At 34.3% G+C, this 23,183-nt stretch overlaps 3 protein-coding genes across 4 annotated transcripts; 2 read left to right on the top strand and 1 right to left on the bottom strand.

The window, feature by feature from the left end:
• The first annotated feature begins 3,063 nt into the window (after window positions 1–3,063).
• On the top strand, window positions 3,064–7,687 carry LOC118045243 (beta-glucosidase-like SFR2, chloroplastic). Its single transcript, XM_035053828.2, has 10 exons — window positions 3,064–3,410; window positions 4,204–4,558; window positions 4,752–4,890; window positions 5,111–5,277; window positions 5,583–5,804; window positions 6,132–6,294; window positions 6,363–6,596; window positions 6,700–6,849; window positions 6,937–7,066; window positions 7,309–7,687. Exons 1-10 carry the CDS (start codon window positions 3,239–3,241, stop codon window positions 7,494–7,496), a joined length of 1,920 nt encoding a protein of 639 aa, XP_034909719.1. The 5' UTR covers window positions 3,064–3,238; the 3' UTR covers window positions 7,497–7,687.
• A 1,064-nt stretch (window positions 7,688–8,751) lies between these two features.
• Window positions 8,752–17,222, top strand: LOC118045253 (serine carboxypeptidase-like 26). 2 transcript variants are annotated; one of them, XM_073411856.1, is made up of 10 exons: window positions 8,752–9,095; window positions 9,217–9,324; window positions 9,466–9,561; window positions 9,644–9,736; window positions 9,815–9,903; window positions 10,045–10,311; window positions 10,415–10,569; window positions 10,672–10,767; window positions 11,167–11,272; window positions 16,567–17,222. In XM_073411856.1, the coding sequence occupies exons 1-10, from the start codon at window positions 8,819–8,821 to the stop codon at window positions 16,918–16,920; spliced, it is 1,641 nt and encodes a 546-aa protein (XP_073267957.1). In that variant the 5' UTR covers window positions 8,752–8,818; the 3' UTR covers window positions 16,921–17,222. The 2 variants fall into 2 exon arrangements, with proteins under 2 accessions (XP_073267957.1, XP_034909730.1); XM_035053839.2 differs by lacking the exon at window positions 16,567–17,222 and adding an exon at window positions 11,894–12,297 and having other exon boundaries at window positions 8,780–9,095.
• Window positions 17,223–18,895: 1,673 nt separating this feature from the next.
• LOC118045419 (uncharacterized) lies at window positions 18,896–19,773 on the bottom strand. Its single transcript, XM_035054046.2, has one exon. It carries the CDS (start codon window positions 19,546–19,548, stop codon window positions 19,009–19,011), a length of 540 nt encoding a protein of 179 aa, XP_034909937.1. The 5' UTR covers window positions 19,549–19,773; the 3' UTR covers window positions 18,896–19,008.
• Window positions 19,774–23,183: the final 3,410 nt, after the last annotated feature.

Below are 23,183 nucleotides of genomic sequence, written 5' to 3'. Positions count from 1 at the left end.
TTAATATTTTATGTTTTACACACACACGTGCGTGTGCGTGTGCGTGTGCGTGATGGAGAGAGAGAGGGGGGGATAGAAAACAGTACGGAGCTAAAGCAAGGCAGCTTTCAACAAAAATAGATTCTTCTTCTTCGTTTTTTTATTCGCAGCTAGGGTAACGTGAGTTATCTTCTACGAAAATGTATGCTACAAGTGCAAAATTATCTTCTTACAAAATTAGCTTTGGACTGAGCAGCGTGCATGGCGAATTGTGATACGTTGCCTCGTTTAGATATATTCATGATTATTCGATGTGACAAACGAGATCTTCAAGGAGCACAGTGAGAAACCATCTGCTGAGGTGCCAGAGTACCAGCTCAAATGCAGGCATGGATTCACCACAGCAAGGTGATCATATCACTGAGCAGCTGTGTAAGAGCTCGAGCTTCCATTGTTACAGATGGTGGCATCGATCGATGAAGAAAAGAAATGCATATCCAAGTCAGGAAATCAATAATGTAGATAAAAAGGGAGTGCTGACTGAAAAGACGAATGCCATCCGTGTATAAATGTCCCATTAGTTCATCTTGCATGTGCATCCAGTGCCGAGATGTTTTGGTATTTTTGGGAGAGAAGACCCCATGGGGAGGAGAAAGGAACAAAACCTGGAAAGATTCTTTGCTGAATAATTTGAATTTTGGTTCGGTGGTCCACCTACACTTCCCTGGTAAAATGGCCACGCCCCCGTTTTCTTCTATTCGAATCATTAATCAAATCTCCGTGTGGAGTCTAACCATGCTATGGTGACAAAAGTTTTCAAAAAATTACAGCTGGACATTTGACATCTGCAAGCTGCTGGAGGCCCCGTGATCACAGTGTTTTTCATCCAAATCTCGACACAAAATCCAAATTGATTTTGTGGTTTGGAATTTTCAGCCATTCTATCGATAATTATTTAAATTCTACAGCCATGTAGTGGTTCATGTTTAGGATATTATTTTTTAAAATGTTTTTTTTTTTAGAAATATATTAAAATAATATTTTTATTTTTTAAAATTTATATTTAACAAGAACAATTAAAGATTAAATAAAAAATAAAAAAGCGTGCAAGATCGCACAAGCAAACTGCGCAAATGTAGAGTTTGACTTCTGGTTGGGAATAGAGATCATGTGATCAAAATCACCGATACGCGGACCGATACTTCTCATCATTGTTTTGCTAGGGTCTCCTTCTCCCTCATGTTAGGAGGTGTTCTTGCTTCCTTTTCTTTCAGGCCCGGAGCACTTCCTCTAGACCAAATAAGCGGGGAAATCATGGCATGGGCTACAGGCCCCAGCGCGTATGGTTCCCTTCTAGTCTTAGTCCAGGCCAGACTCGAACCCAACTCTCTAACTAGGTGAACAACTATTGCATGCTGTCTTGGCCATAGTTTTAGGACCCAGTCTAAGATTTTCAGATTTTGACCAGGCTATCAGGTCTTGACTGGTCGTCGGGAAATAAAAAAACAAAAAAAATTAACAAATGCTGGGTTAACCAGGTCGCCAGGTTATAATTCCTTTTTTTTCTTCAACCTGGCCCGATTCCAACCTTAAGTCCTTGATCGACACCGAGTTTCAAAACTATGAATAGTTAGTACCTTAAATTGCATAAACTGTAGCTTTAAAGATTTGTTCTAAGTACATGTTCACTTATTCACCCTTTTTTTCTTTTCCTTTCTGGATAAATTTCTTTTTTCCATCTATTTGAATCAAAGTTTTAGGTTTTCTATGATTTATCTCCTTCTAAAGATAAAGTGACCATCAGCAATAGAATTTCATGCAATTTGTTTGTTTTTTAAGGGGAAAAAAAACCAGGATGACAAGTTTTAAGATTCAAGATATTTCATAATAAAACTAAATAATTGATTAATATTTTAGTTCAATCAATCTTGATTTATTTTTTTATCCAAGGTGTTTGGTAGTTGATATTTATAAAAGATTTTATCTGATGGATATGAGAACTTTTTGATGTTTAAGTCGATAACTTTGTAAAAAGATAAAGTGCAGTTATATTTCAAAGAGATAGACTCTGAAAATATATATAGTAAAAATGTTAAGAATAAATAGATTACGAGCATTTAGTTTGAAGGTTTCAAGATGTATTTATAGTTCACAAATCTTGTTTTTTTTTTTTTTATGAAAAAAAAAAGCTAAAGTGTAATTTTACTATTTTGATTTTTTTTTATTTGTATTATACTCAAAATAATATAATATATATTTAATTAATATAAAATCTCGAGAGATCTATGTGGGGTTTGGAGATAATTTTTAAGAAGTATTAAGGCTTGAACAAGTATTAGAGCCAACTAAAGGTGAAAATAGATCTTGCCATACTATTTGAGCCTAAATATATTGGATTAGAATATAATAGCACTAGCCCACTGGTAGGGTGCTTGACGTACACCCAACCCAAGCGCACTCTCATGCTCATTAGAAGTGGGGCTTCATAGCTCAAGCCCAATAGTTTTCAAGTTTTTTTTTTTTTTGGGCTTTTATAAAGTGGTCTTTGCCATATTAAATCACAAAGATAAAATGAAATTACTGCAATCACCTTCGCACTTTATCTTAATAAAGTTTTTATTTTTCGCTTTTAAGAAATTAAAAAATGGTTATGACTGTGACCTCAACCAAAATCGAAATATGCTAATAAATTATAAGGGATCTGGCAATAATAAGCTCATGATGAGTATTTAACATCATCACAGTAAATTGTATTTTATAAGACCATCTCTTTTAGTTTTTGCTAATAATAATTCACAGGGTCTCCTGATAAAGCAAGAAAAATGACTGAATTATCAACCACAAGGGTAGCCTAAGCCTCCATTAATAATACTAATATTCAACCCAATACTCAAGACCAAGAACGCAAACCTTCTTCTCTGATAATAATAATAATAAAAAAGTCTTCATTTATTTAAGAATGGATGTAATCTCAGGTATTTGGTATTTAACAGTGAAGGACTAGCTACGGGAGCCCAATGCACGCACAGTATATATGGTATAGATATTTTTTTAAAAGGATGACTGAGTTGATTGTAATAGCAAGAAAAAAAGAAAAAAAGAAAAAAAAGAAAAGCATTACGATAGGGCCGGACCACTTGGGTTCAGCATGCAAACAAGTGTCACGTATACATCTATCGGGATTAGCATCACCAAAGCTTCTACAAGTTACAACTAGAAATCAAACGCTCTCGCTGTCGGCTATTTTTTTTATCAGAGAATGCCAATTTTCGCTCTCTTTATATCTGCGGCGAAACTCGCCGGAGTTCTAGCGACAGTCACCGTCGCCGCCAACGTCTTCTCTTTCTCGCTTTACCGGAAGAAGAACCTCCAACCTTTCGAGTCACCTATTGACGAGGCAGCTGAGATTCTTGCGTCTTTCAATTTAAACGGTAAGTTTTGCCAATTATCGTTAGAATTTCACAACTTTCCAATCCCTAGATAATTACCGATTTTACTGTTTTCGTGTATCATTTGTAGTTTTTTTTTTTGGGTTTTTTTTTTGTAAGTTCGTGATGAAGTGATGTGAAGGAGAGCTCGTTGTTGTGATTCAAGCAAATATGGATGGCGAGTGAAGATTGCACTGAAATTGCACAAAAAATAAAGAGCGCTGATTTTTACAAAAAAAAATTAATTACTTATTTTAGTACCTTTTATTTTAAGAAAATGGAGCAATAAAAAAGTTCGTTAATTTTAGTTTATCGTAATATGGATAGAGTTTATACAATTTTAAAATATTAACTTGACAACGGAATTTAGTCGAATCAAATATTTTGAGCGCGCTTGCTTTTATATCTATTATATATGGATTGTTATGAATTTAGAATCCCTCATTGCTTTAACGAGTCTTATCATGTGATTTAGCTCAGCTCACCCAAAGCTTGACGAGTTTTTTTGGGTTGAATATGAGTTCTCTAACATGTACATAGGGATTGAAATGATCCTCAGACTTCATGCATTAGCCATTGGGAATCTTTTGGCGTTGAGAAAAAGACCCAATGATTGGGGGATGAATGTTTAATTGTTCCATATAAATCGGAATTTGCTGGAATGGTGGGTGTGATAACTCTTCTTGCTGGTATGGGATTGGAATTAAGGGGACTTGTTGATTGTAAGAGCATCTGATCAGTCTGGATATGATGAATGGATTTGTAATACCAGTGTTTGTTCTGTGATTTTTGGCAGAAGGAGAAGATGAGTTTTTCTTTGGATTGGCAACCGCCCCCGCCCATGTTGAGGACAGGCTTAATGATTCTTGGCTTCAGTTCGCAGAAGAAAATCCTTGTGACGAATCACAGCCAGACCAGGGCATGGAAACAGCAGATGCGCTGATGGGATCGGCTGCTGGTGATGGTGGATCTCAGCCAGCTTCTGTTTCTAAGAAAGATGTGAATAAGGTGGATATGAAGAAGAGGAAGCCTCTCAAAGTAGCTATGGAAGCCATGATCAGAGGGTTTGAAAAGCATGCAGAAGATGAACTGCCTACGACAAACGAAGAGTGTCATCACAATGTAGCTGCATGGCACAATGTTCCCCACCCGTAAGCCTTCTTCTATAGTACTTTGGAGCAGTGAGCTTTTTTTATTTTTTGTTTTTTATATTGCCGTGCAGAGGAAATAACAATACCCATCTTTCTTCTTCCAGTAGCTAACACTTTTCTAACCAGTAATTCCATCTGTAATTTGCATCATTGGTTGTTCACTTGATTAAATGATAGGTTCAATTGATTTCAGGGAAGAGAGGCTGAGATTTTGGTCTGATCCTGATACAGAGCTGAAGCTGGCAAAGGATACTGGTGTTAGTGTCTTTCGAATGGGAATTGATTGGACAAGAATCATGCCAGAGGAGCCTGTCAATGGGCTTAAAGAGACTGTAAGTTATAAGCCGAGTGCTCATGCTAGACATTGCTTTTGATGTGTTATAATGCTTCCTGTTGATGTTTGGATAAGCAAGGAAATTAGTGGTGTAGAATTTGAACTTAATGTGTCAAAAGAAGCCTTTCTCGCATGATAAGATACCAGAAAAAGTATCCTGGCCCTTAAATTTTTTGGGGGATGAGTTTACATTTCAATTGCATAATCTTCCTTTTTAGGTTAATTTTGCAGCAATTGAGCGATATAAGTGGATCATCACCAGAGTTCACTCTTATGGAATGAAGGTGATGTTGACCCTGTTCCATCACTCATTGCCACCATGGGCTGGTGAATATGGTGGATGGAAGCTGGAGAAAACTGTTGATTATTTTATGGATTTTACCAGGTTGGCATTCTATTAAGTGGTGGACTACCCAGTATGTTGTACTCTGCAGTTCATATTATTTTCTTCTTTTTTGTTACTAACTGAAACCCTTGACCACTCTGATTCTCTTTTATCTTCTTTTTTTTTTAAAAAAAAAACAAGAACAAGAACAAAAACAAACAAAGAGCACTCTTGCTCAAATTACATTCTTGTAGATATAGAAGTTTCTGAATATTCTCTCATTTTGGTTTAATGGCCATGGCTCAAAATGATGGAATATGCACCTTGAGTTTGTAATAACACTTGAATGTGCTCCATCAATGCAGGCTTATTGTTGACAGTGTATCAGAGCTTGTGGACTCCTGGGTGATATTTAATGAGCCTCATGTCTTTTGCATGCTTACTTATTGTGCGGGTGCTTGGCCAGGTGGTCATCCTGATATGCTGGAAGTTGCCACTTCTGCTCTACCAACAGGTGTTTTCAACCAGGCCATGCATTGGATAGCTATTGCACACTCAAAGGCCTACGACTATATCCATGGAAAGAGGTATTTTATTTTCCTCTCTTTCTGAATATTTGTCTGAAGAATTTTCAAAGTTAAAATAAGGATATTAAGTTGTAATATTTGGAGAAACAAAGGACTCAGATATATCACTCACATACATAATATGTGGTTCATTAAGAAATTATCTGAGCAAAGCCTTTATCCCAGTTACTCTGGGGTAGCTGGCTGTTTTGCAATCATGCCTTGTATCCCGTCCGAAGTTCTTCTTGGCTTGACTTGCCCTTGCCTACCTAACAGACGAATTATCTTAATTTATTGACAATGCTACTTGCTTTTCTAAATCATTTTTTTTTTTTTTAAATTCTGCAGCACCTCATCAATAGTTGGGGTAGCACACCATGTATCATTCATGAGGCCATATGGGTTGTTTGATGTTGCTGCTGTTTCAGTGGCCAACTCCCTCACCCTTTTCCCATATGTGGATAGTATCTCCGATAAGCTGGATTTTATTGGAATAAACTACTATGGACAGGTTTGACACACCTCTAAACTTTTAATTCTTTGAACAATAACATTCTTACTTGTATAACTAATGGTCAGGAAGTGGTCTGTGGTGCTGGCCTGAAATTAGTAGACACCGATGAATATAGTGAATCTGGACGTGGAGTATATCCTGATGGCCTGTATCGCATGCTAATTCAATTCCATGAGAGGTACAAACATCTAAAGGTTCCTTACATTATTACGGAGAATGGCGTTTCTGATGAGACAGATCTGATTCGTCGACCATATATTTTGGAACATTTACTAGCTGTTTATGCAGCCATGATCATGGTCCAGATTCTAAACTTGACTTTTCAGTTGTGTTGAAATTATGTTGCTTTTCATAGAACCATGTGATAAGAGCTTGCTTGATATTCCTGTGTTTGATTCATAGGGCGTCCCTGTGCTTGGTTACCTCTTCTGGACTATTTCTGACAATTGGGAGTGGGCTGATGGATATGGTCCCAAGTTTGGACTGGTGACAGTTGATCGTGAAAACAATTTATCAAGGATTCCTCGTCCTTCATATCATCTATTCTCCAAGGTTGACAACTTTGCATGTTTGCCTTTGATTCATCGGTGCTCTCCTCACAGTCTTTCCTTATCATACTTAAATTTGCTGTAAATTCAGGTCGCATCTACAGGGATGATCACACGTGAAGATCGGGCACGAGCATGGAATGACCTCCGAAGAGCTGCTAAAGAGAAAAAAACAAGGCCATTTTATCGGGCAGTGAATAAATATGGTTTAATGTATTCAGGTAAACAGAGGTCACATTCTCTTGTTTCCTGAATCTAATTTGTTTCACCATCATCGCATTATAGCTGGAATTGATTCCCTGCAATAACAAGATGTTAGATATGTCTATGCTTTTAGGCACAAGCATTACTTGCCCTGGATTCCCTTTTCCTCTATCCTCTAAGCGTAGAATTTTTATTAAGCTTTTCCTATTTGGGCGTGATATCCTCCTATTAATGTATACACGTCATCTTCCATTAACAGGAGGGCTTGACCAACCTATACAGCGGCCATATATTGAAAGAGATTGGCGATTTGGACATTATGAGATGGAAGGTCTCCAGGACCCATTAAGCCGCCTGTCAAGATGCTTTCTTCGACCATTTTCGATCAAAAGTAAAAGAAAAGATTGGAAGGATGACACTGAATTGATTCTCCAGCCTCTTACATAAAGCTTCTGATTGCTTATTCAATAGACTCGTGTACACGCGCTTCCTCTCATAAATCTGCTAATTTACATGCTCCAGCACATTTATGGCAGTTTGTAAATCAACTCAGAGCAACACCTTATTAGGCCTTATTAGAGTATTGTTTTAACAAAGATTTATACTTTTTAAGTGCATAGATAGGCGTTTCATTGCCATGCATGTTTTGCCCGAGATCCTGCCAGTTAAATTGTCAGTTTAGTGAGCTTCCAGTTCTCTCAATAACGGTCTTCCTTGCGAAAGATTTTGAGTTTAGTTTTGGAGTGATCGAACAATAGCATCCCTCCCCTTTGCGAAATTTGTTAAAGCCTCGAACAGATGGTAGACTTCTAGATTGAACCAAACACAACGTTTCCAAACTGTTCTCGACCTATGACAATCCATTTATTATTTACTCGTTCTTCTAGCAGTGTCCATAACTAATGACAGTTGTGAAAAATGCTTATGCTCTCCTTCTGATGAATAACGTTGACTTTTCCAGATGCTGCTATGAATAACATGGATCAAACTTCCCGAGGGCTACTTTTGTAATTGGAATTTCAGTCTAGACTCTTGCCTGTTTTCGTAGGTAGATGAGATATCGCAAATTCCTGAATAAGAGTACTATTGCGTGAATAAGTACAAAATGTTGCATGTTTCTACGACGCCGCTGTGTTTTTAATTCAAGTGTAGATGTGTTATCTTACTCCTACCTCTTCTTCCATCTGTTGGGAACACCAATTGTGCTGGATGTATATATGCTGTGCATTGCACTCCTTTTCCACTTTGCTTGCTTTGTGTAAGCTAAGACTTCCATGTGTGGATGATTATCGAAGCATTATGAAGTCATCTGTGTCTTTGATGTATTATTAGAATCTGTGCCAGTTTTAAATTTCAAAAAATTCATTTTAAAAATATATTAAAAAATAATATAAATTACATGTTATTAACTCATTTAATAATATAATTATATTTGTATTTGGAATACAAATCACGTTTTCACCTAACATTGTAGCAGTATATATCGTCTGACTGTGTTTGGAGTTCACCCGACAAAAATCCGAATCAGTCCCAGCAGGGACATTTGTAGCTAGTGGAAAGAGGACCACCACGGCTGATGAAAAAGTTAAAAGATTGCAAATAATTGATAGCACCCATCTGAATTTCTGATGCACATGTTGGACTCTCTCTCTCTCTCTCTCTCTCTCTCGCTCGCTCTCTCTACGCGCTCACATGAGAGTGGTCAAATACTCGCTGCACTTTATATATATGGTGTGAAAATGTTTAGAGGATAACTAAAAGGGATCTCCATGGCTTTAATTGATAGACCTTTCCTGTCTCTCTTGTACATATATTTATTTCTTAGTTCCTTAGTTATTACCTGCATTAAAGCATTAGAAACAAACCCTGAAACTCAGGAATCTGATAGAGTAATTAATTTGCCTGGCCAACCTTCTAACCCATCAATCTCACAGTTCTCAGGTTATGTCACCGTCAATAAAGAACATGGGAGAGCCCTTTTTTACTGGTTCTTTGAAGCTCAATCTGAAACATCCAAGAAGCCTCTCCTTCTGTGGCTAAATGGAGGTACTGTCATATTTTATTCATTTTTAATAATTCCAATTCAACATGTTTATATAAACGCAATTTAGATACTGTACCTTTGATATCCTCGTCTATGTAATTCAAATTGCTTGTGTTTTTGAAGGGCCCGGCTGTTCATCTATCGGATATGGTGCTGCTTCAGAGTTAGGTCCATTAAGAGTTTCTAAAGATGGCGCTGGCGTTTACTTCAACGAATATGCTTGGAGTAAAGGTCCTTCTGCGTATACTTCTATTACCTCACTTAGTTTTCTTTAATTGCCCATATAAAAAATCTGAATGCATTGGTGGATTTGGGAGGTTCCATGCTAGAAAAGATGATCAAGGCTGACTTTTTGAAACGCTCTCCTTGCAGAAGCAAATTTACTTTTTCTTGAATCCCCAGTTGGAGTTGGGTTCTCTTACACCAACACCTCATCTGATCTCACCATATTAGATGATAATTTTGTGGGTGAGGCATCTTTCTTAAAAGTGAAACTCTTATAATTTTTTTATGTTTTTCTGTAATTGATGGTACTTTGTCTTTTCACCAGCTGAGGATGCCTATACTTTCTTGGTGGAATGGTTACAAAGATTTCCCCAATACAAAAGCCGTGATTTATTCATTTCAGGAGAGAGTTATGCTGGTGAGATTGCCTAGTCAACTAACCCCCCTTCTCCGGGTTCTTCCCCCTCTCTCTAACGTTCATTCTTGGTATCTGCAGGTCACTATGTGCCTCAGCTGGCAGAGCTTGTCTATGATAGAAACAAGGATAAAACTAAATATCCACTGATCAATCTGAAGGGTTTTATTGTAAGAGCTTGGGCCCAATATCAGTACTTTGATCAATAGCTGCGTCAAGTTAATTTATAAGATTTTTCATGTATAAATTTACCACGACCAGCTATTCGATTCAAGGAATTCATGAACTTTGTCCATGCAACCCCTGTGCAGGTAGGAAATCCAGAAACCAATGACTACTATGATTACAAAGGCTTGCTAGAATATGCGTGGAGCCATGCTGTAATATCAGACCAGCTCTATGACAAGGCCAAACAAGTATGTGATTTCAGAGTTTCCAACTGGTCTAATGACTGCAATGCCGCCATGAACTTAGTGTTCGAGAAATACAGCGAAATTGATATCTACAATATATATGCCCCTACGTGTCTTATTAACACTACATCTTCATCTTTTGGCAGCAATGATTCACTCACCAAGGTAATAATGTCATCTACTCATCTCCATTGAATTTGAAAAGAAGAGTACTCCATTCCATACGTTGGAAAAAAGGGTAAATTAAGAATGTAAGTGGGTGCTACAGGCGAACAATTACATGATAAGAAGGCTTAGAATCCCTGGAGGTTACGACCCATGTTATTCAACATACTCTGAGGAGTATTTTAACAGGGCTGATGTTCAATCATCCCTTCATGCAAAAATTAGTGGAAATTCTAGAGAGAAATGGAGGGTCTGCAAGTAAGTAAACCTGTCACACACCAGATATCTGTTCATTGATAAACATTTTTCTTTGTAGTGCGATCTTATATATTTCTAATGGAACACTTATTTTCTTTCCAGCGATCTCATTCTGAACAAATACAATTTTACTGTGTTCTCTGTCCTCCCAATCTACACCAAGCTCATCAAGGGCGGTCTCAAGATCTGGATATACAGGTAAAGTACCTGAGTTTCAGTGTGTAAATTTTTTTTAGTACTTCCTGCCTGGCGCTCCATGCATGTTGCTGTGATCTTACCTCCAGTAGTACAAGTCTAGAGCCACTCTGTAACGTTCCTCGAGGAAGGATAGGCCTGTTAGAGTGGCCGTATATGATTCCAAAAACTTACCAATAATATAATATAGGGACCATTAATAAAGCAAGCAAAGACAAAAGCATGGTTTGACTTTCAGAGTGGAAGGAGGGGTCACGTGATGCAGCTTGCAAATTATTCGCATTTCACACACAGCCAGCGAGCCCGTGATGACCTTTTCCGTGTTTGTGCCTTGTTTTTAGTTGATCAGTGAAACTGAGACGGACTAATTTGGATCTGGGTTTGGTGTTTTGTTTGGAACAGTGGGGACGCAGATGGCAGAGTACCTGTTATTGGGTCACGATATTGTATTGAAGCTCTTGGACTGCCTCTCACATCTTCCTGGCGTTCTTGGTTTCACAACCATCAGGTTCTTTTTGCCTGTCATTTTTTCCATGCTTCTTTCCTTCAATCGAGTGCTATAATATTATCCTATTTTATTTTATCGAAAGGTTCTTTCAAAAACCTGGAAAAAAAAAAATAGAAGAAGAAGAGATTTATTAGCGGAACCCTCTTCTTTAATGCGCTAACTGGACTGAATTATGCGGTTTGGACTTTGGACCTTTAACGGTTTAACCTGAGGTGTAGTTATAGTTCTCGGTTAAGTCCATAATCTGCCCCAGTTTTACGAGTAGAAATGAGGCTGGAACTTTTGTAATGATAGAGCTAAATCAACCATATCTAATGGCCCGGTCAGATTTCCAGAAAATGGTAGACCGTTAGGTGAGCATACCGTGCTGTGAGTGAGTTCCAAACGAGAACCACTCATCCAATTGTCCACCAATTCGGTAAATATGATTACTCCACCGAATAGGCAAATAAAGTGGACTCTGCGTAGTAGAAAACAGGAGTGATTTCTTAGAAGAGTTGGAGAATGTTTTTCAAGATTACTGCCGTGCACATAAGACTTGATTTTCCAGGTCGGGGAACAGGTAGTTAACGCTGACATGGTTTCATCGCCGCCGTGTGTGTGTGTATATATATAATGCAGGTTGGAGGAAGGATAGTGGAGTACGAGGGATTGACATTTGTGACTGTGAGAGGGGCAGGTCACTTGGTTCCTCTCAACAAGCCCGGCGAGGCTCTCTCGCTCATCCACTCTTTCCTGTCCGGTGAACCTCTCCCTACACGTAAATAGTTCTCCATTCTATTCACTGGCTCAAAGTGTAAGGCCATCACCATTTCTTTGCCCCGTCCACGTAATTTCTGTCCACACACTATTTTGAATATTCCCATCACCATGTATGTCTATTAGAACTATATTTAAAAGGGGAAAGTGCCCCTCTTGGACTTTCTTATACTTTTTGGGGTTCTCTTAAAAAGGAAAGACTTGAAAAGGTCTTTTTTGGAGCCCAAGAAGTTACAAGTTATAAAGTGGAATCGTTGAATTTTGAATCTTATTTAGCACACGTCTTTTTTATGGTTTTTTTAAAATATTATAGTTATAGTTACTTCGAGTTATATATATTAAAGTATTTTCTTACTCTACAATAAAAAATCATTTCTTTCGTAAAAATTGTTTAATTATTCGGTGACTATTTGATAAGATCTATACTATTTGATAAAAAAACTAGTTTTTTATAGCACTGTAATTTTATTTTATTTTATTTTTGATAAATTAGCACAATTCAAAGCGTGAATGGATAAATAGTATAGGTTTATGGATTGTGTTGCCGAGTACAACACAACGCAGAATTGTTTTAAATATACAATTTGTATATTTTCTTAAGATTGCATGGTTAATAATAACACAACCTTAAAAATAAAATAAAAAATTATGAATTCAGCACTATTGAAAACAACATAACTTTTATAGATCGGTTAAATGTCCAGATTTCTGGACATTATTTGTTTAAAATGTGGGCATTCGACCTCTTGATTTTTTTTATATATTTAAAAAACCAAACAAGTTAAGAGTAAATCAATCTAATTTAAAATTAAATTAAAAGTTAATCCAGTTAAATCTCATTAAAACTTGATTAATCTGATTTAATTTAGTTTAACTAAATAAATCAACTGTAATATATATAATAAAATTAAAACAACTCACTTTAGTCTTTTATCAAAACTAATCAAAGGATCCAAGTCACTATTATCTAGTCAATCCATTTACTTTTTATTATTTTATTTTTTAATAAAAAACTATAGAAATATTATTTTGATTTTTTTATATATTTTGCAGTTGACTTTTCAAGCTTGGATTTTAAATCACGAGGTCTATTTTCAACGTTATTTAATTTTTTAAATGTAAAAAAATATGAATTGATAAATGAATGTTCAAAAAATCTCCCAGAAAAGGACATGCTTTAACTCTCTGTTTTTTTTTTTTTTTTAAAAATAAAAAATAAAAACAACCGGCCAAGTCTCTAACCCTCAGCCGGTACACCTTTCTATCAACTTCTTATTGGCGAGAATTTTTAAAGTTAGGATGATAGTTATTTTTTTAAATAATTTTTATTTAAAAATATAATAATTTTTTTTTAAAAAAATTTTTTTTTAATATCAAGACATCAAAATGATCTAAAAATATCAAAAAAATATTAATTTTAAAAAAATAAAAAAATTAATTTTTTTCAAAAATATTTTTAAAACACAAAAAATAAATAGACACATAAAATTACTACTATCTGTATTTATTTCATTTAATAATGGTAAGCTCATAATTAAGAATAAGTTAATGCATGTTTCTAATTCGTCTAAAAATCCCTTGTAGCGTAATTAACTTATAACTCCAGTTATCAAGTTTGTTTTCCACTGCTTACTACAATATTCTTTCTTTTTTTTTAAGAAAAAAAAAAAGATAAGTAAACAATTATATACAAAAAGACCTTTTGGTTTTCACAATTTTAATTATAAATTATTTAGCTAACTTATTTTTAATATGTAATTCAAGTATTAAGATAATATTCCCTTTTAAACCGAGTTTTAGATATGTTATTCATATATGAGAAATTTCTTCGTCCTTTTTGTTTTATGACTGCCACTGGTATTCTGGAAAAAAAAAATAAACTATGGAAACATCATTGTACAACCTTACCTTTATACGTAAAAGGTTATTTTATATTGTTTTTTTAAATGGATTTGACTGTGTTTTAAAAATATATATAATAAAAAATATATTAAATTAATATTTTTATATATATAATTTTAATATGTTAATGTTAAAAATGAAAAATTATTTTAATATATTTTTAAATAAAAAAATACTTTACACTACGATACAAAAACACATTAAATCCCTAAGCAAATAAACAAAATCAAACCTCACAAGAATACAAGAGACTTGAACATATTTTGCCATCCCTCGTCATCCACCAAGATTACACTGAAAAAAAAGAGAGGGAGTTGAACATCATTCTGAAGAATCTCATCAAGACATCTTTGTCAACCTCGTACCACACATACAGCTCCCATGATCACCTTCCCTCTCTCTACTTTCTATCTCACAGGGGTTTTTCCTTTTCCCTTAATACTCCAAAATCCACTTTTAAATCTTAAAATTCCAAAATTTAGCTAATTGAAAACCAAAATGTCACATCTTTCCCATACCCTTTTTAACAAAGGAGACCGAGTTGAGGTCCTTAAAAGAGAAAATGGTCCCAGCACTTTAACTTACTATCCAGCTACAGTTTTTTTAAATCAAATAAAAATCAAGTCTTTATTGAGTACCAAACCTTGATGGTTGAATCAAATTCAAATGGTCCAAAACGCATCAGTGAATTTGTTGATTTGGGGTTTGTAAGGCCAAACCCTTCCAAGAGGAAACAGCGAGCCCTTTAAGGTGAACGAGAAAGTTGATGTTTACTGTGATGATGGGTCGCATAAAGGGACTGTTAAGGATATTTTAGAGAATTCTAGGTATGTTGTTGGTTTTGATGGTCAATGTAGCGAAGGGATTGTTTCTGAACAATGTAATTTAAGGCTTCATCGTGAATGGGATGATGGGTCTTGGATCCCGCTTCTGCTTGATCAGGTTTTTTCAATAATGAGTTTTCTTTTGTTTTTTGTTTTTTGTGTGGTTGTGTGTTTTGGTTAAAGTTGATTGCTTTTTGGTGTTCTTGTCTTTGTTTTTATCTAGGTTGTGCCAAAAGTTGATTGTTTTTTTCGTGCTTTTTATATAAAAGTAAAATGTAGGAATGTGTGAGTGTGTTTTAGTTTTATGGGGATGTAAGCAAGGTCGTGTGTGTGATTGTGAATTAACTGGATTCAAATCTGTTCGCATCATGCCGTGATATTTCTGATAATTTTAAAAAAAAAGTTACGCACACTCGGTTTGTGATGGCTTGAATAGCAGAGAAATATATCTGGGAACTGGGATGGGGTGAAATCGAGAAAGATAATGTTGAAGATAAAATGCAGACTGAAAAAACCCAATCCTGTAGGAAAGGCTGGAGATAAAATGCAACAAATATTTAGGGATGGGAAATTAGTGGAGGTCAAGAGTGATGAAGAAGGTTACGATGGTTCTTGGTTTGGTGCAATACCTGAACCTTGTCACCGAAGATGAAACTGCACCCCCGAGAGAAATAGTGACTGAACAGAATATCAGACTTAATCCACCCGAAGTTCAGGAGGTCATCAAAAACTGCATGAAAAGGTTGGCGCATGGTTCAATGAGGGGTGGTGGGAGGGTGTGGTCTCGTCAGTGCTGAATGGGTTTAAGTATATGATCAATTTCAACTCTACAAATGATAATATGGAATTTGAACGTGCTAGGTTGAGGCCTCATCAAGATTGGATTAATGGAAAAAGGATCAAGGTATAACTTTTAAAGGCTTCTATTTGTGGAACTCTGTATGTGTTGTTGCATAGTAATGGAAAATGGTATGTTGTTTAATAAGAAATTATCCAGTAAATGAGAGTTTTTGTGATCGCTATGTTTTTATGTGTTGCTGCTGCTTTGAATTGGATAAATAATGTGAAATTTTTTGTCGATAATGTGTTATCTATGCAAACTATGGCTGAGGAAAAAATCTTATGCTAGATTCAATTCAGAACCAATAGGTGGATTGTACATAAGTAGGCTTATAAGTGCTAATCTTGGTGTGGCTTGTTAGCAATTAAGTTTCTGAGTTTTTTCTAAGCACTCAAAAATATCTTTAAGCAAGAAGGAATGCGTTCCTCAGAAAAGAAAGTTGTACTTGGATAAAAATTAATGTGATTATGTTTAGATAAATAGAGAACTGGGACTATTCTCTAATTCCCTGAATTGTCAACAGAAAACATGCAGCTTGTTCACCTTGTTCCTTGTAAAAGATATTAGTTAAAAATTGATGCCTGTACTTGTTGGCAACGTAAGGTAATGCAATCAAGATCTCTGTGCAGCCACCTAAAAATGTGGAAGGCTGTAGCGTCTCCAAATTTTTGTCCCAAGTTGTATGTGCAGAATAGCTAATCAAATGCAAATGCTTATGTTGCCTAAGCATTCATACCACACTAGGATATCAATTGTGCAGTATACTTTACATCTGACTGTAATGTATAGGACCAAAGAAACTGTTTTTTCGCATGCATGTATGATTTTATGCTCTGTGTAGAGTACATGTTTAAAAATAATATTGGTAATTGTTGCTATTGTACTCCATGGAAATGGAATGATCGTGTTTTTCTAAATTTTTTTTCTGTTTCCATGGGGGCTCATTATCTTAAATTATGACAATGCAGGGAGAGTCAATTGTGTTGGAGGGTAATGGAAGGGCTCCAAAACCCAAGCTCAGCAAGGGAACAAGGGTGGAGGGTTTCCAGGGTTCTCGGTACTCTGCAACCATCGTGGAAGTGATGGAGAATGTCAAATTTGTAGTTCAATATCACAACCTTGTAACAGGTTCCCTTAGAGAAGAGGCAGGTGCTTCTGACATAAGGCCTTCACGCCCTCATATTCAACGTGCCTACACTTTTAAACTGTCTGAAATTGTTGATGCTTGGTATGATGATGGATGGTGGATGGGCTGTATTGTCGAAGTTCATAATAAACTGAAGGACACTGCACTTCAAAACAACAGAGGAATTGGAGTTTGAACTTTGCGAGCTGCGTCATCAAGAATGGATTGATAGAAATTGGTTCGCTGTTGCAAAGATATGCAGTTTGTACCTACACTAACGCAAGGCCCATACAATGACATGGCTTATGGCATACACAATCCTGCTTCCCACTTTATAAACATGCAAAATCATGTCTTCCACTTGGAATTCTCGCTTGTATATGGCTCCAAATATAACCAACAATACTGTTTGACATCTCCTTTGAGCACTATGGTATTCAACTAACCTTTGATTTAATGCAAGCAAAATAGGTTTCTCATGACTTTCATCAGTTTTTTAATGTAGGAATTGATATAAAATCTCACAGAATAACTAGTTAGACATCTGTTTTCAGCACTCCTGGTTATGATCTCAACTAAACTTTGATTTATGCTTGCAAAATAGGTTGTGTATGACCTCTATCGGATTCTAAAATCAAGTAGGAATTGATCATAAAATCTCAGGGAAAGCTGGAAGTGCAATCCCGTGGCCGTAAAGGATGTATGAAATGCCTTTGGAATGTACAGGTTTATACTTGAATAGTTTGGATGAACTCTCTGCAAAGGATATGTTATTTATTCGTTACTCAATTTGTTGTATTTTTCCTCTGCTACGTAGGTGTGTAAAAGATTCCCTTTTTTCACTAACCTAACTATTGCCACAATTGATGCTGTTTTGACCTCCCGTTGCCTGATCTGTTTGGTTTTTGCTGCACTTGTCAAATGCCTCCCTTTTCTCTTCAGGTTGCAGAATTGGTGCTTCTGATCCCCGGATTCTGTGGCTGGATTCAGTCCAAAATCGAAATGTTTTCTGCCAGAACATGCTTTCAGCTTCTATGCAATCACTGCTTCCATCTTGATTGGGGCTTTAATGTATTATAAGGTTAACTGTCAAGCACTTTGGATGTTTTGGTCACTGTCCTTGAAGCCCAGTTGCCAGGTAACAATGCCAAGTGCTAACTGTTTTATACTTAAGGAGACTGCACTGACATTGATTATGTAAAATGCTAATGATAGCTATATCTCTGCTTGAACATGTTATTATTTAGTTCAAATCTAGGCTGCCATCATATTTGACATGTGTGGCCAAGTTATTTAATTTCTCTTAATAATTGGTGTCAGCAACAGCAAGAAAAGTTTTCAATATTATTTATAATCCTTTTATTTGAAGGCGAGAGTAATTCTGGTAGAGACAAAATGAAAATTTGGTGGGTTAATTTTCGATCATATAATTGGCTATGAGCAAAACAAATCATCTTCACAGTTTCTTCTTATATTAGAGTTCCAAACTGGGTTTTAGGACAAATGAAAGGAATGCAGCCAAGTGTTTATTGTTCCAGGCCTTTTATTTTAGTTTTAAGTTCAGCTGATCAAAAGTTTAGGGTTTGTCGGTTTATGTAGCCAGCCTCAGCTGTCCGTGACCGTGAGTCGTTAGATCAAATCACGTGATGTCTGTACATGAGGCTGTTTGGGAGTTTCTAAAAAAATTTGAATTTTTTTTTAATTAATATATTTTTTATATTTTTAAATCATTTTAATGTGTTGATTTTAAAAATAATTTTTTTAAAAAAATATATTATTAATATATTTTTTTAAATAAAAAACATTTTAAAAAAATAACTACATTTACATTTTCAAATACGCAAAGAAGGGAAAGAGTGCAATGCTGTCTTTAGCATTTCCCCTTCCATGTTGCTGCCTTTGCCCGCCCCCCATGCCCCGGGGGTTCCAGTGTGCAAAACAAAAAGTTTCTCAACCACCTTGACTCCTGACATGGCGATGTCATTTTCCAGAATTGTCCTTTGGTTACGTGAATGCAGGGAATAGGCAAGAAGCAGCAGCAGAATCAATCAAGCATATTCTTAGGCAACAAACAGGTGTAAGTATATTATTATTATCTTTTCTACACAACCTTTTACTTCGAACCTAAAGAATTGGCCCAAGAAAAAATCATTACCAAATTAAAAAAAAAAAAAAAAAATAGTGTCCATCAGCATAAAAGTGAAAACTACAGAAAGTGAAGCACGAGAATCAGAGAGACCAATAAATTAGGTTTTGAATATAATAAATGTTTTCAGTTACAGTTTCAACCCTTTAATTTTCCAATTTTTGCTTCAAGAACTTCATTCGCCTCCTCCTCATCTTTAAAAGAGAACGATGATAATGGGAAAGATTTGGAGAAACCTGCAGGAGTCTTGAATGTAATCAACGCAGCTGGATTGTCACCGCTTACATAAATTTCACTCAAAGTAATCCAAATCAAGAACTCCTTGGCCTTAACACCAGTCAAATTCCTGATCCTGTTGGGCTCAAAATATGCTGTGACTTCATTGTCATAGCATACGGCTACCTTGTCGAACCTGTGATCTTTTCCCTTGCTCTTGTGCTTGAGCGAAACAAACCCCGTGTCCTTAATGTAGCGGTATTCCTCTATCTCTTCTAACACTGTTATCAGACCACTTGGCAAGCCCTTTTCTGTCAGCAAGGAAATAATCTTCTCTCTGCATGTTTCATCTCCATAACAAACCTCTGCCTTGGCCCTGATATCTGGTGTCACCATAGACATGTCTTTCCTCCTACGATGTCTTGATGTCAAGAGGTTTGCAGCTGGTTCCGGCGCTGACATGGCTGGAGCCAGGGGATGCGTGTAATGATACCTGGGGTTTTCAAGGAAGTTGGAATATGAATTGGTGTGATGTGGTATCTGTTTCTTGAAGGGCGGTGGAGAACGAACGTATGTTTGAATATATGCTGTTTTGGTTTCTCAAGCAATTCAGAAATTTGATTGGTTCGGGGAAAGGAAAGAAAGAAGAAAACGAAAAGAATGAGGATTGGCGTATGGCGTTTGTGCAGCCAGGTGCTTATATATAGCACTATGATAATTACGAACAAGGTGAAGCGTTTGCTGGACATTAAACTATTAATTAAATTAAACTAATTATTTTAAATTAGAGTAATAAACTAAAAAGCCAAGATGTTTTACTGTAGCGCTGCTCACCTGAGCATTGTGAATTATTATAGTGCATCACAATGCTTTGCAATGTTCAGTTATGAATTTATAAGTTTTTTGGAATTAATTTTTTATTATAATTAAATTTAATTATAGTGTTTGATTTGAATTCAATTAATAAATTACTTGAATTCATATATTTTGATGAGATAAAATCAATTCATTTTATTTCTTTAAATGTTTCTAAAAATAAATGGGTATATAAATATTTTATGAAGTTAATTTTAACATTTAATTTCTTTTATTTGGAGTCATGAATCAGAAGGGTTAACTTTTGATTTATTTTTATAGTATTTTTATAGATTAAATTCTATTTGGAATGCAATTTTTACTACTTAAAAGAGTTTCAAATATAAGATTTCATTATAATATCATAATCAAATTCAATTCAGAAAGTTTTAAACATATTGTTATAGTTTTTTATATCTTTTATCCTTGTTGTTTTTAGTTTTGAAATCTCGGTCCTTAAACTTTGTTTTTCCATCTTTTCTATCCTTGGATGTTGAGATAAAAGAAAGAAAGTGTCGGAAAGGGAGAGGAAAAAAAAAAAAACTTTGTTCGGCTATATTTCAGGCATAAAAATAATTAATATTGATGTCAATAAATTTGACTAGAAGAGATGAATTTGATGGAGGTGGTTCTGGCCTTTAACTATGATGAAAAAATCTAACACTTTTGAGCTTTTATTTTTAGTAATTAGCCTTATATTTTATTTTTCTTACATTTCAGTCCTCTATGTTAAAATATGAGAGAGAAAGTTCTTGGAAAGGAAAATAAAAGAGTTTTTTTTGTTTTGCTGCATTTCAACTATGATAGAGGTCAATCTTGACGCTATTAGTTTTGCGTATAAATTTTTTTTTGTCAAAAGTGGTTTGAGTTTTTAATCATGACCAAAAAATGTTATTTTTGGTATTAATGGGTTCATCAAAAGAAAAAGGAGTTCAATGTAAATGGTTTGAGCTCTTAATCATGACAAAAATAATAAATTCATACTTTGAAAGTTTGTTTAAATTTGGTTTGATTTTGAGATTTAAAATTGACTAGTTAATTGTTTTAAAGTTGAAAATGTGGTTATTGGAGATTCTTTGATTTTTTTTTGGTGTTTTTAAGCAAACATATGTTGAATTTTAGGTTTTAGGGCTCAAATAAGTTACATCTTGATTTCTCCATTGTAGGTGGCTGGAGTTTGTTGTAGTAAACAACACGTCGTCTATCTAGAAAAACAAGCACGTCATTGATATTTCTTTGAATCTTAAATGAATGACAAAAAAACCTGGGAGGCATGCCTAGGGCTTTTCCCTTTTCATGGCTAAATGCGCCAGCTTAGTTGGAGTGCCCAGGCTTGACTTCATTGGACCTTCCACTTTTTTTTAAAAAAAAAAACCAATTAAAATCATATGATACGGTATCATTTTTTTAAAAAAATGATAATAGAAATTTGTAATGGTAATTTTAGTAATAACTTTACGAATAATTTTATATGAAACCAATAAGCATAATTAATTTAAAATTCTATCACGAAATATCCAATAAAAATAAAAACAGATCTTAAGTTTTTATATAATTTTTTTCAAATTAATTGTTTTTTTTTATTTTCACATAAAATACCATAAAAATTAACTTTGCATTTTTTTTTAATTTCAACTTGCTTTTTATATCATTGTAAATCTTTATTAAAAAAAGCACCATTTTATAAAATAATGAAAAATAGATGCTTTTTTATATATAAAAATAAATAGATAAACAAAGAAATAAGTTTTAGCCAGATAATTAAAAAAAATACCATGTTGAATTTTTTTAAAACAAGCTATATTTTTATTGGTCTTTTAATTGTCCTTGGACTCTTCAGGTCAATTAGATTATATAGAGTTTTTTTAAAAAATATCACTTTAATTTTTTTTTAAATTAAATCATGTTTTTTATTATTATTTTAGAACTGTTTTCAAACCCATTAAATCAATTAAATTAAATTAGAAAAACTCTCATGGGTTAACTTTAAATCATGATTAAACAAGAAGTCCTGTTCAAAGAATTTAATTTTGACTTATCAGATTGTATCTAATAATAATGTTAAATATTTCATTGAGATTTGAAAAAAAAATTAGGTTCAATTTTTTTTTTATCAGCCCTGCAACATATCACGTGGCATAAAACTAATAATTACTATGCATGTTAACATTTAAAAGAAAAAACATTACATGATTACAGTTTTCCATGGAAGAAAAAAGAAAAAAAAGAAGAAGAATATTTGGGTAGATAGCGTTTCACCCACGTACCATTTTCATTTAAAACAATATGTCGCTGTCTTTTAAAAAAATAGTTAATCGCACTGTATGTCATATAATACTTGTACCATAGAAGTGTCTGATATTAACATTACAGCATAATCATTCCAAGTTTCAAATCATGGTCTCCCCTGAAATTATACTGGTATCTTTCTTGGAATAATAATAATAATAATAATTTAAAATATTTTTTATTTAAAAATATAATTTTTAATATCATTACATTAAAATTATTGATATATATATATATTATCATTTTAAATAAAAAAATATATTTTTAAAAAAAATTTAAAAACACAATATAAAACCGCGTTTCCAAATAACTTTTTACATTCTGCAATGTTTATATATAATATTGGCATCGGGAGTTAACCATTGCAATTTAACTATATTTTTATTTTTTAAAAATTTTAAATTATTATTATTTTATGTTTTTAAATAATGTGTTTGAATTAAAAATAAAAAAATATTTTTAAATAAAAAAAATACTTTAAAAATTAATATTTATCATAATTGTAATCATGATGAACCGAAAGAAGAGTAATTTCATTTTATATTCTAAATACAAATCCAATAAAAATTACAAAATATCTGCAACCATTGTACCAGTTTAATATTCTTGAGCTTTTGCACAAGGAATGATGATATTCTATTTTATTGCGAAAAATGGTGTCATAAAAGTGTGAAGATTTCATCACGACCCATTTCATGTGAAAAGACAAGATGCTAAGCTCATATTCGAATAATTTTTCCTAAGATTCCATCCCATGGAAAAATAGATAAGCCATTCAGTGTATTTAATAGCCATTCACTTTGTAAGGTGCAAAAACTCCATGTACATATACAAGATCTAACTCTGATGATAAATAAATAGATTCGTTTTTATAAATTTAATTAATAGAGAAATACTCTGTCGCTTTAACTTAAGAATATGTCTCTTAGTAAAAAACAATAAAAAATAGCTAG

This window comes from Populus alba, chromosome 10 (genome assembly GCF_005239225.2).
Source record: "Populus alba chromosome 10, ASM523922v2, whole genome shotgun sequence".
Classification (NCBI taxonomy): Eukaryota; Viridiplantae; Streptophyta; class Magnoliopsida; order Malpighiales; family Salicaceae; genus Populus; species Populus alba.
This window is presented reverse-complemented; position numbering and strand designations above follow the sequence as displayed.

Excerpts from the sequence above, each read along its gene's own strand:
- LOC118045419 (XM_035054046.2), bottom strand. The coding sequence starts at position 19,548 with ATGTCAGCGCCGGAACCAGCTGCAAACCTCTTGACATCAAGACATCGT.
- LOC118045243 (XM_035053828.2), top strand. The coding sequence starts at position 3,239 with ATGCCAATTTTCGCTCTCTTTATATCTGCGGCGAAACTCGCCGGAGTT. Across the intron at positions 4,891-5,110 it reads TCAATGGGCTTAAAGAGACT|GTTAATTTTGCAGCAATTGA; the intron begins GTAAGTTATAAG and ends CTTCCTTTTTAG. Across the intron at positions 5,805-6,131 it reads GACTATATCCATGGAAAGAG|CACCTCATCAATAGTTGGGG; the intron begins GTATTTTATTTT and ends TAAATTCTGCAG.
- LOC118045253 (XM_073411856.1), top strand. The coding sequence starts at position 8,819 with ATGGCTTTAATTGATAGACCTTTCCTGTCTCTCTTGTACATATATTTA. Across the intron at positions 9,096-9,216 it reads CCTTCTGTGGCTAAATGGAG|GGCCCGGCTGTTCATCTATC; the intron begins GTACTGTCATAT and ends GTGTTTTTGAAG. Across the intron at positions 9,904-10,044 it reads TCAATCTGAAGGGTTTTATT|GTAGGAAATCCAGAAACCAA; the intron begins GTAAGAGCTTGG and ends ACCCCTGTGCAG.